This window comes from Mandrillus leucophaeus, unplaced genomic scaffold, assembly GCF_000951045.1.
Source record: "Mandrillus leucophaeus isolate KB7577 unplaced genomic scaffold, Mleu.le_1.0 Scaffold379, whole genome shotgun sequence".
NCBI classification, from domain to species: domain Eukaryota; kingdom Metazoa; phylum Chordata; class Mammalia; order Primates; family Cercopithecidae; genus Mandrillus; species Mandrillus leucophaeus.
The window spans coordinates 865,454-878,089 of record NW_012104020.1 but is presented as its reverse complement, the minus strand read 5'-3'; the positions used below and the strand labels follow the sequence as shown (position 1 = coordinate 878,089).

The 12,636-nt window shown below is 42.4% G+C and overlaps 1 protein-coding gene across 2 annotated transcripts in view; it reads left to right on the top strand.

Annotated features, from left to right (window-relative positions):
- The window catches only part of SSH2 (slingshot protein phosphatase 2), a 332,338-nt gene that overhangs the window by 298,720 nt on the left and 20,982 nt on the right, over positions 1 to 12,636 (top strand). For both annotated transcript variants that reach the window (XM_011990373.1, XM_011990372.1), the window contains 3 exons: positions 2,587 to 2,633; positions 7,650 to 7,796; positions 12,163 to 12,363. In XM_011990373.1, coding sequence (XP_011845763.1) covers positions 2,587 to 2,633; positions 7,650 to 7,796; positions 12,163 to 12,363 — 395 coding nt within the window. The remainder of the gene's footprint in view (positions 1 to 2,586; positions 2,634 to 7,649; positions 7,797 to 12,162; positions 12,364 to 12,636) is intronic.

Below are 12,636 nucleotides of genomic sequence, written 5' to 3'. Positions count from 1 at the left end.
CCCCATCTCTACTAAAAATACAAAAACTAGCTGGGCATGGTGGCATGCATCTGTAATCCCAGCTACTCAGGAGGCTGAGGAAGGAGAATCCCTTGAACCCAGGAGGCAGAGGTTGAGGTGAGCCAAGATTGTGCCATTGCACTCCAGCCTGGGCAACAGAGTAAGACTCCATCTCAAAAATAAATAAATAAATAAAATACAGATCGTGGGGAATTCTCCAAGATAACAGATGTGGAGTCTACAAAAATGTCAATATGTCAATATTATGAAAGATCCCCTCCCACACTCCCAAAGAAAGCAGAAGATGGACTGTTGTAGATTAAAGCTAGGCTGGGTTTAGTGGTTCACTCCTGCAATCCCAACATTTTGGGAGGCCAAGGTGGGGAGGATCACTTGAAGCCAAGAATTTGAGACCAGCCTGGGCAACATAGTGAGACCTCATCTCTCTCAAACGAAAGTAAAAAAATTAGCAAGGCATGGTGCTGCCCACCTGTAGTCTCAGCTACTCAGGAGGCTGAGACAGGAGGATGGTTTGAGCCCAGGAATTCAAGGCTGTAGTGTGCCACTGCACTCCAGCCTAAACAACAGAGCAAGACTTTGTCTCAAAAAAAAAAAAAAAAAAAAGTAGCGCGCAGTGACTCACACCTGTAATCCCAGCACTTTGGGAGGCCGAGGCAGGCGGATCACCTGAGGTCAGGAGTTTGAGACCAGCCTGACCAACATGGTGAAATCCCGTCTCTACTAAATACAAAAAATTAGCTGGGCATGGTGGCAGGCACCTGTAATCCCAGCTACTCAGGAGACTGAGGCGGGAGAATCACTCGAACCCAGGAGGAGGAGGTTGCAGTGAGCAGAGATTGTGCCATTGCACTCCAGCCTGGGCAACAAGAGCGAAACTCCCGTCTCAAAAAGAAAAAAAGAAAGTAGGCTGGGTGCAGTGCCTCACGCCTGTAATCCCCACGCTTTGGGAGGCCAAAGCAGGCGGATCACTTGAGGTCAGGAGTTCAAGACCAGCCTGGGCAACATGGTGAAACCCCATCTCTACTAAAAATACAAAAATTAGCTGGGCATGGTGATGCTTGCCTGTAATCTCAGCTACTCGGGAGGCTGAGGCAGGAGAATCGCTTGAACCCCGGAGGTGGAGGTTGCAGTGAGTCAAGATCACACCACTGCCCTCTAGCCTGGGCGACAGAGCGAGACTCCATCTCAAAAAAAAAAAATGTAGCTAGAGGATAGAGACATGACAACTAAATGTGAAGAATTATCCTTGATTGAGTAAATATAAAGGACATTTTGGGGACATTTGTAGAAATTCAAATATGTATAGTATATTAGGTTATTGTATTAATGTTACATGTCTTTGGTATGATCATGATATTATGTAAGAAAATGTTCTTAGATGATACATGCTCAAGTATTGAAATTAAGTATCATGGTGCACAAATTGCTCTCAGATGGTTCGGGGGGAAAAAAGTATGATATGTACTGAGAAAAAGCAAATATGGCAAAATATGAATCATTGTGTCCTCCAGGTCATCGACAGAAACTCCTCCCCCAAAGTTTGCCATTTATCCCTATCTTAAAATTTTACATGTAATGCTTCCCTCATTTGACAGAATCTGCTATTTCACTGTTTTCTCCTGTCACACACAAGTTCTATCCTTTAACTCCTTAGATGCAACTTTAACTCCTTAGATGCACTAAAAAGAGTGTGAGCGGCCCTGTGCGGTGGCTCACATCTGTAATCCCAGCACTTTGGGAGGCTTAGGCAGGCGGATCACAAGGTCAGGAGTTTGAGACCAGCATGACCAACATGGTGAAACCCCGCCTCTACTAAAAAATGGAAAAATTCACTGGGCATGGTGGCACACACCTGTAATCCCAGCTACTCAGGAGGCTGAGGCAGAAGAATCGCTTGAACCCGGGAGGCAGAGGTTGCAGTGAGCCGAGATTGCACCATTGCATTCCAGCCTGGGCGACAGAGCGAGACGCTGTCTCAGAAAAAAAGGAGTGTGAGCTTTGGAATAAGGTGTAGTTCAATGCATAATAATGCTGCTTTTGTATCTATTAAAAATTCAGCAAATGTTTATTGAGCACTTACCAGGTGCCAGGCACTGTGCAAGGTGCGTGGGTTTCCATCGGGAAGAAAAGAGCTAGTTCCTGACCTCTAGGAGCTTATGTTAAAGGTAGTTAGAAAGTAAGCACGTAAATAAATATATAGGTGCAAATTGTGATACATGCTGTTGAGGAAAGCAGATTACTATCAGCAAGAATAACAGAAGATACCTAATTTAGATTGGATGATAGTTAAAGACACCTCTGCTGCTCTATGATCATGGGCAAAAATTATTTGAATTCTATGAGTTGGTTTTTGTATCTGTAAAAATGAAGATGAAAATAACATTCTTACTCTATCATTTGTGGAAACTAAATGTGATAACATATGAAGTGCCTGGCAACTTAAAGGGTACTGGGTGGATGTTATTAGTCTTCTTTTTAAAAGTTCTCCTTCCCTCGCTCCTTTTCAAGTATTGTTATTTGGTTAGTTTGCTGATACTCCTTAACCTTGTCTTTTTGGCTCCATAGGGCTCAGAATGGAATGCCTCCAACTTAGAGGACTTACAGAACCGAGGGTAAGCACACAAAGCAGTAGCTGGCACCCCTGTGTGACAGAAGTCCCTGTTTTATCTTTTCCTTTTCCCATCAAAGAGGTATCAGTGGATAACTTTAATCTTAAGAGTTGCATCCGACTGATTCTAATCAGATGTAATCTAAGAAAAATAAAAACAGCTGGGCCAGGTGCGGTGGGTCATGCCTGTAATCCCAACACTTTGGGAGGCCGACGCAGGCCGATCACGAGGTCAGGTGATCGAGACTCTCCTGGCTAACACGGTGAAACCCCGTCTCTACTAAAAATACAAAAAATTAGCCGGGCATGGTGGCGGGTGCCTGTGGTCCCAGCTACTCGGGAGACTGAGACAGGTGAATAGCAGGAACCTGGGAGGCAGAGCTTGCAGTGAGCCGAGATCGCGCCGCTGCGCTCCAACCTGGGTGACCGAGTGAGACTCCGTCTCAAAAACAAAAGAAAAGGAAAAGAAAAACAGCTGTTCTCCCTCTGTTTCGTCCCGCCACCTCCCAAAAATATCAGCTGCTTTAATTGAAGGGCTTTGAAAAACAAATGTGCAAACCATTGGTGATATTTAAAATCAAATTTTTATTTTTATGCAAGAATACATAGAATTGCATATGTTGGGTTCACAGAGCCATTCATTCAACATTCATTGAGCATCTTCTGTGGGACAAAGTGCTAGGTGCTGGGGATCCACAGATAAAGTAAGACTCAGTCCCTATCCTGTGTAGTAAGCTGCTTAAAGACTGTAGGTTATGGATGTGAACTGGACAAGCTTCTGAAATTGAAGAGGACCTACCTTAGGTTTAAAAAATTGTCCCTAAGCAGCATGGTTATTAAGTTTGATTGTAACAATAGAGACTACAGTGAACATTCAGCAAGTAAAAAGCTGCCATTCTTCCCTTAGCTGATGCCTACTAAGTTTCTTATTGAAGTTCATTCACTTTAGGAGGTCAGATCATCCCAATAAGAAAAGAGAAAATCAGGTCTGAATTTTTTTTTTTTTCTTTTGAGACGGAGTCTCGTTCTGTTGCCCAGGCTGGAGTGCAGTGTTGCCCAAGCTGGAGTGCAGTGGCATGATCTCAGCTCGCTGCAAGCTCCGCCTCCCAGGTTCACACCATTCTCCTGCCTCAGCCTCCCAAGCAGCTGGGACTACAGGCGCCCGCCACCATGCCCAGCTAATTTTTTTTTTTTTTTTTTTTTTATTTTTAGTAGAGACGGGGGTTTCACCGTGTTAGCCAGGTGGTCTCGATCTCCTGAATCAGGTCTGAAATTTGCCATGCTTACTCCTCGTGGAAAGAGACAAGACCAGCTGAGACTCAGAGGTAGTGATGGTTGCTGGCTGCCTGTTTTCTCAGCCATAAGCCTCCTGGTTATCTCCACCATTAGTGGATAAATACGCCCTACTTTTTCCCCACATGAAAGGTATTTCATAATTGGCAAAAGGAACTTGGAACAGGACTTAAGCCAAATGATTATACAGAGAATTCCACGGCGAGGAGTGGGGGGAGGATCTGGTTGCTTAATTTAAGATTTGAAGTTAAATAAAACTTGGAAAACTTAATAAGAATTGAGTCTGGAGTTCTTCAAGGCAGAGACTGTATCTTAGTCTTGTTTATAGCTTATTATCTACCTAGCTCAGAGCTGTATAATAAGAGAGTGCTCAGTAAATGTGAATGAATGATAGGTATATTCACACATATTTGAGAACTGTGACTTGGCTGATGGCAGATAAGGAGAGAAAATCAATTAGCAAACTGTGTTGGGAACTCAGAGACCTCACTTCTAATCCTGTGTCTGCCATTTGCCTTATTTGGAAATGCCCCTGAAGCATAAGGACCCCATAATTCAACAAGATTAATAACATTGCATCTGCTTTATATACAGGAGTCTCCTTAAGATTTCTTTAGGAGTGGGACAATGCTTTTTACAAACTTCTCAAATCATCAAGCTTTAAAAATTCTGTAATTCTGGCCAGGTGTAGTGGCTCACACCCGTAATCCCAGCACTTTAGGAGGCTGAGGCAGGTGGATCGCTTGAGGTCAGGAGTTCGAGACCAGCCTGGCCAACATGGTGAAACCCTGTCTCTACTAAAAATACAAAAAATTAGCTGGGTGTGGTGGCAGGTGCCTGTAATCCCAGCTACTCGGGAGGCTGAGGCAGGAGAATTGCTTGAACCTGCAGTGAGCCTCGATCATGCCACTCCACTCCAGCCTGGACAACAGAGTGAGACTGTGTCAGAAAAAAAAAAAAAAAAACAACTGTATTTCTGGGAAACTTAGATATAGTGTTAAAATTAAGTCTGAGATGTGGTATAGCAGTGTTGTCCAAAAGCATTGGAATCATGTCATATATACATATGAATTTAGAATATAACCCCAGCTGGAGATGAGACCTATCATCTCATTTGTTTCTTAGAAGACTAAATTATAAAATGCAACTAACTATATCTAGTTGTCTTTAAAAACACTGTGGTCAAATTCACCGATAGCTACTTAGATCTTGTTTCTTAAATTCAGTGATTGTTAAATTTTAGTATGTGAAGAATTACAGTTCAGGGATCTGTACACAAAACCATGTATACTGCCGCCTATAGATGACTTATGGGATTTTCAAGGGTAATTTTGACATTAAGGCCATTTCCATCCAATCTACTGACTTCAGAATCTAACCCAAAGTAAAATGTTACTCTATCTAGAGTCATTTGGTGCGGAGATGGGAAAAAAGTTTCAAGGAGTTTCAGTTCCAGTTGGCAGTGACTGCCTATAGCTTTGTAATGAAAAGGATTGGGAAGCTGTGTCCTGCCTCTAGAAAGATAGTGCCATAATTCATTATGAGGTATGGGATTAGAGGTGGGAGATTGTTCGTTTTTATTTTAAATAAAAGGAGGCCAGGCAAGGTGGCTCACGCCTGTAATCCCAGCACTTTGGGAGGCCGAGGCAGGCAGACCACAAGGTCAGGAGTTTGAGACCAGCCTGGCCAACACAGTGAAACGCCATCTCTACTAAAACTACAAAAATTAGCTGGAAGTGGTGGCACACACCTGTAATCCCAGCTACTCAGGAGGCTGAGGCAAGAGAATTGCTTGAACCAGGGAGGCGGAGGTTGCAGAGAGCTGAGATCATGCCATTGCACTCCAGGTCTGGGCGACAGAGCAAGACTCCATCTTGGGGAAAATAAATAATAAAATAAAATAAGGAAAGTGTGTTGCCTGCCTTTTTTTCTTTTTCCTTTTTTTGCTGTCACCCAGGCTGGAGTGTTGCCTTTTTTTCTAACAGTTTTATTGAAATATAATTTACATACCATATGATTCACCCATTTTAAATGTATAATTTGTTGGTTTTTAGTATATTCACAGAGCTGTGCAACCATCACCACAATCCATTTAGAACATTTTTCCAACTCAGAAGGTCTGTACCCTTCAAGAGTCACCTCCATTTTTCTTCTTACCCCTGCCCCAGCAATTCCTAGAAATCACTAATGTTCATCAACTAACTAAGAGCCACTCTTCGGCTGTTTTGAATAATGCTGCTGTGACCATTTGTGTACAAGTTTTCGGGTAGGCTTATTTCTCTTGGATTTATTCTTTGGAAAGGAATTGCTGAGTCCTGTGGTAATTTTGTGTTTACCCTTGGGGAAACTGCTGTACTGTTTTCCATAGCAATTGCACCTTTTTTTTTTGTTTTTGAGACTGAGTTTCATTGCCCAGACTGGAGTGCAATGGCGCAATCTCGGCTCACTGCAACCTCTGCCTCCTAGGTTCAAGCAATTCTTCTGCCTCAGCCTCCCAAGTAGCTGGAATTACAGACATGTGCCACCATGCCCAGCTAATTTTGTAGTTTTAGTAGAGACGGGGTTTCACCATCTTGACCAGGCTGGTCTCAAACTCCTCACCTCTGGTGATCCGCCCACCTTGGCCTCCCAAAGTGCTGGTTACAGGCGTGAGCCACTGCGCCTGGCCAAGCTCGCTTTTTAAATTAAATTTTTTTTTTTAATTTTGTAGTAATGGGCTTTGATGCCAAGTTAAAACAGATTCAATTCGTGTCTGAGAAAATTTTTGGCCACTTGACCTTAACCACAGATTTGGTTAGCTATGGCTGCTTTCTTTTTCTGTATTCATTTCATTGATTTCAGAGTTTGGGTTTATAGAACTTCATATTTGTGCTGAGAAGGAAGCAATGTCTCAGAGAGAAATGAGTGAGTCCATGTTGTATTGTTGGAGCAAACTTAGACATCCAGCTATGTCTAAACAGAGAGCATTAAGAAAAGATAACATTTGGTAAATGAAACTCAAGCATTTATTGAGATTGTACAGTGAGAAAGATAATAGAAGACGGTTTTGATAGAGAAATTCTCTTCTGCAAGCATCTTAGTGTGGAAGAATCTTCAGATACATCAATGCCATAGCAGCCAGTAATGCAGTCAGATGAGTTTAAGGGAGTTTTAAGTCCAGCTTTTCTCCTTCCAGTTCTCTCCACATTTGCCTTTCACGTAATTGCACAAAGAGAGAGTAATTGCACAAAGCCTAACAATCTGGCGTTTAGAAAAATAGGAAGAAGTCGTTATTCATTCTCTGTTTTTTTCCTTGGAGTACATGTCAGTAGTCTGATTTTATACAGATGACTTTCAGTGAATAAATTGTATTGCTGATAATTTTAGTAACAAAGTGGCTGATTATGGCCTCAAGTTGATTCTTTGGAGTAAAATATGAGGCATATTTTCAGAATACTATCAAAGATGAGATTGTGCAACTACATAAACTGAAAATGGAATTTAGATGTTGAACATGGTAGATAACCTTTTGCTTAATAATTCCCTGGTGCCCAGGTATGCCCAGGAACCCTGTTGTATAATTTCTGTAATATATAAATATAACCTCTTAGTTCTTTAGCTGTCTTCATTATTTTTGTATTTAATTTCAGCCTATGGAATAAACAAGTTTTAAGTAAGAGAAAACATTGCTGGGAATTGGATTTAGCCTGAGCAGTAGAGCACATATTCTCCCTTGGTTTCCTTGCAGGGTACGGTATATCTTGAATGTCACTCGAGAGATAGATAACTTCTTCCCAGGAGTCTTTGAGTATCATAACATTCGGGTATATGATGAAGAGGCAACGGATCTCCTGGCTTACTGGAACGACACTTACAAATTCATCTCTAAAGCAAAGTGAGTAATAGTCCTGCACAATGTTGTGACCTCTGTTCCTCTTGCCCCATGCTTGGCTGGGTTGTGAGGGCTATAGACAACTTACTGATGGTACTCAGGAAAAAGGAACTAAAGAAAGGAGGAGACTGAAATCTTTTTAATCCTAGGCAAAAGACTAGTGACTTACGTTAAATAAACCCCTAGGAGAAGGTAACCTCATGTTGGCTATTTCCATTGAGCACAGAATTAAAGAAAATAGACTTAGACTGCAGCATTTTTTTACAGAAATGAGAGAAGGAAGAAATTCTGAATGAAACCCTTAAGTTGCCAGTGGGGAGATTTAAAAGTTATATCGTAGAGATTATTCCAGGTAGATAGAATACTGGTCCTCCCCGCTGAAGACAAGGAGACAAACTTTGGAAATCTTTTCCTACTCTCTTACTCTATTTTTATGATACTTGAAATGATGAAATTTTCCGTGGCCCTTCTGTTGATGTCTTCCTTACATTAATTGGCTCTTTTAGTGAAAGTATTTGTATTAACTTAGTGTTTGGTATTAATGTCAACACTGCTTTTTTTTTTTTTTAAGTCCTTGGGGATTTCCTTGCCAATCCTGTTTATTCCTTTGCTAGAGAGAACCATAAACGAGCTTGTTTGCCACATCTCCCTTCAAGTAGGACTATGTTCAAACCATCCCTGGCAGATGAGAAGTGCTTTTGTATTTAAACTCCTTCAAAAATAATTTCACACTTCTCTTAAGTACCTTCATGGTCAGGAAGTTCTTCCTCTTAGTTTCCCTAAACCCTCATACTCTAGTTTTGAGCCTATTCCTTTAGTCTCTAGCAAGTACCTAAAAGAGTACTTTGTATTTTTGCATTCTATTAATAAATTATTCCCAGTAATAATACCATTCATGGTATGCTTACTGGTCTTTCATGTATTTTCTAAGATTCAGAGGGGTAGCTCTTGTCGACATTCAGAGAGGTCAAATAAGTGGTGAAGATAGGACTTGAACAAAGATCTTGCTGAGGCAGGAGGATCACTCAAGCCCAGGAGTTCAAGACCAGCCTGAGCAAGACTCCTATCTCTATAAAAAAATTTTGTTTTTAATTAGCCGGGCACAGTGGTGCATGTCTGTGATCCCACCTTCTTGGAAGGCTCAGGGAGGAGGGAGGATCGCTTGAGCCCATGAGGTTGAGGTTGCAGTGAGCTGTGGTCGCACCATGGCACTTGAGCCTGGGTTTAGGGGAAAAAAAAAATACTGTCTCTTTTCAGAATCCAAGGGTACTGGAATAGTCTAGTTCTATAAGGAAAAGGTACAAGAAGGCTAGGCCCCAGTCCCAATGAAAAGCAAGGCTAATTTTACTTAGGATTAGGGAGAGCTGTATGGGGTACCCAGGGCACAACTGGGGGCACTCACACTTAGGCTTTTGCAGGCCTAAATCAGCACCTAAGAGTATCTCTTTAAGTGCTCCTATGTCTCATCCTAATCAGGACGCTGATTTTTTTTTTCTTTTTTTTTTTTTTTTTTTGAGCCAGTGTCTTGCTCTGTCGCCCAGGCTAGAGTACAGTTGTGCGATCTTGGCTTACTGCAGCCTCCACCTCCCGGGTTCAAGCAATTCTCCTGCCTCAGCCTCCCGAGTAGCTGGGGATTATAGGCACGTGCTACCATGCCCAGCTGATTTTATGGGTTTCGCCATGTTGGTCAGGCTGGTCTCAAACTGCTGAGCTCAGGTGATCCGCCTGCTTCAGCCTCCCAAACTGCTGAGATTACAGGTGTGAGCCACTGCACCCAGCCCAGGATCCTGATTCTTAATATGATACCAGCGTTAATCTGGACAGTCCAGCATGGGTGGGGGCACTGAAAGGTGGAATTGGGTTAGGGGATACCTGACTTCAGATCCTTCATTACAAGAGTTAGAAGCCAAACACCAAAAAAGCCCAGTTGAAAATATGTCAAAGAGATGTCTTCATGGAAGTGAATTTCATAATTGAATTTTACTTACGGTTGTCCAAGTTTGAGCACCTTTCATGCCTACAGGCATAGACCTGAATCTTGATACATTAAAGTTATCAGAGCTTGATGGGAAAATATAGAGCACATGTCTAAACTTCCTTCTAACATACCACCTTGGCTTCCTAACTGTAGTCTAAATGAAAACCCTAGGGTGCCATAAGTAAAAGAGATAATTACTATTCATTTGGGCTAAACTACACACAGAGACACACACCCCGACTAATGTTAGGACACCCAAATTTTGTACCTAATTTACAAGTGGGAGGTTAATCTTAACCTTTCCTTTGAGACTTTCAATTATTATAGCCCATTCTCTGCATTCCTATAGCTTATCCGGCTCACTTATTTTGGCACTCAACCTCATACCTCCTTGCATTTATACTGAAGTATTTCATATGTCTCTTTCTCCAGAAGCAGGATTATAAACTTCTGAAAACAAGCCTTTCCTTTTTTTTTTTTTTTTTTTTTTGAGACGGAGTCTCGCTCTGTCGCCCAGGCTGGAGTGCAATGGCCGGATCTCAGCTCACTGCAAGCTCCGCCTCCCGGGTTTACGCCATTCTCCTGCCTCAGCCTCCCGAGTAGCCACCTCGCCAGGCTAAGTTTTTGTATTTTTATTAGAGACGGGGTTTCACTGTGTTAGCCAGGATGGTCTCGATCTCCTGACCTCGTGATCCGCCCGTCTCGGCCTCCCAAAGTGCTGGGATTACAGGTTTGAGCCACTGTGCCCGGCCGAAAGGAAGCTTTTCTACCATCATAGTAGTGAGTGAACGGATGAATAGATTTGCTGACATGTACATTTTTAGTTTATTAGAATAGTCACTGGGGAAAGATTCCAGAGCCCATGTATACTAGGGATAAGAATAACAGTTCTTATTTCCAGATTTTTTAATGTTGTTCCTACTTTAAGCACCTAGAAGATCTAATCTGCAGATTCACAGGTTTTTTTATATGTATAGCAAATATTTAGCATTTGAAAGTATGTGCCAGACACTGTGTTATTAGCATAATTAGCATACTGAATCATGTTCATGTTCCATTATAAGCTCCAGTATGTTGACATAGGGGTTTTGTTTGTTAGTATAGCTTTAGGTAACTTCGTTTTCTCTTTCTTCCACCTAATATAAAAGAGAAAAAAAAACCACGGTTTTCCTTCATTCCCCCTCATCACTGAGAAAGCCATGTGGCACACCATATGCCCCCATCCAACTCCTCGGTGGTAGAGCCACCTAGACAGGACCCGGATTGCAGGGTTGTGAAAAGTAATATTTAGGGCTACATCTGAGTAGAGAGGAGGGTTAGTTTCGTCTGGTTTCTACTTTCTTCTAAGGACAGAACCCTTACTGGAACTTAAACTGGAAACAATTCATAACATTTGAATAAATTAGTTCAGTCACTGTCACACCTGTAATTCGGGAGAGTGTCAGCCATGAAACATGCCCCTGGAGCTATGAGGGAACTGGCCTCCACCACACACAAAATGGGCTCCAGTCTAAATTTTAAATGCTCCCTCTACACCCTGTGACCAATTGTCATTGCACTTACCGTATTGAATTTTTTCTTTTTTTTCAAGATGGAGTCTTGCTCTGTTGCTCAAGCTAGAGTGCAGTGGTGCCATCTCAGCTCACTGCAACCTCCGCCTCCCGGGTTTAAGCAATTCTCCTGCCTTGGCCTCCCGAGTAGCTGGGATTACAGGCACAGGCCACCATGCCTGGCTAATTTTTTTGTGTTTTTAGTAGAGACAGGGTTTCACCATCTTGGTCAGGTTGGTCTTGAACTACTGACCTCGTGATCCACTGGCCTCAGCCTCCCAAAGTGCTGGGATTGCAGGCATGAGCCGCCATGCTCAGCCTGTGCAGCTAAGTTTTGTATTTTTAATAGAGACGGGGTTTCACCATGTTGGCCAGGCTGGTCTCGAACCCCCAACCTCAAGTGATCCACCTGCCTCAGCCTCCCAAAGTGCTGGGATTACAGGTATGAACCACCAGACCTAGCCCCATATTGCATTTTAATTGTATGTTTCTCCCACTGAATCCTACCCTTTAGGATAAAAGCTTTGTTACTTACCTTTGCATCCCAGCACTTTGCACATTGCCTTACACATATTGTAAATGCCTGGTAAATGTTTGCTGAATGGATTAAAAAAGCATAATATTAACATTGAATATTGTTTAAGAATACATTAGAGCTGCCTACCCTACCCTACCTACACATTTGATTATAAATGTATACGAGTGCACCAAAGTAGAGAGATTGCATAGCAAGAAAATGGAAGGGCAAGAAAAGGATACTTGGAAAAATGTAGAACCCAACTTTTAAAATATCCCCACTACTGTGTTTTCCTCTGTTCTTTACCTTAATCCCCCAAACAAGGAAACATGGATCTAAATGCCTTGTGCACTGCAAAATGGGGGTTAGTCGCTCAGCCTCCACCGTGATTGCCTATGCAATGAAGGAATATGGCTGGAATCTGGACCGAGCCTATGACTACGTGAAAGAAAGACGAACAGTGACCAAGCCCAACCCCAGCTTCATGAGACAACTGGAAGAGTATCAGGGGATCTTGCTGGCAAGGTGAGTCCTTAAGTGACTTTCTCCGATTCTCCCTCCTTTTAAGTTCCCTAAAGCAAGATGAAGTGTCCTTCTCGGTAGCTGCTTCTCAAGCTGATTTGGATGTGATATTTTTTCAAAAAAGACTTATTTCTCTATCAATCCAGTTTTCCTTTTTTTTTTTTTTCTTTTTTTTTCTTTTTTTGAGGCGGAGTCTGGCTCTGTTGCCCAGGCTGGAGTGCAGTGGCCGGATCTCAGCTCACTGCAAGCTCCGCCTCCCGGGTTTACACCATTCTC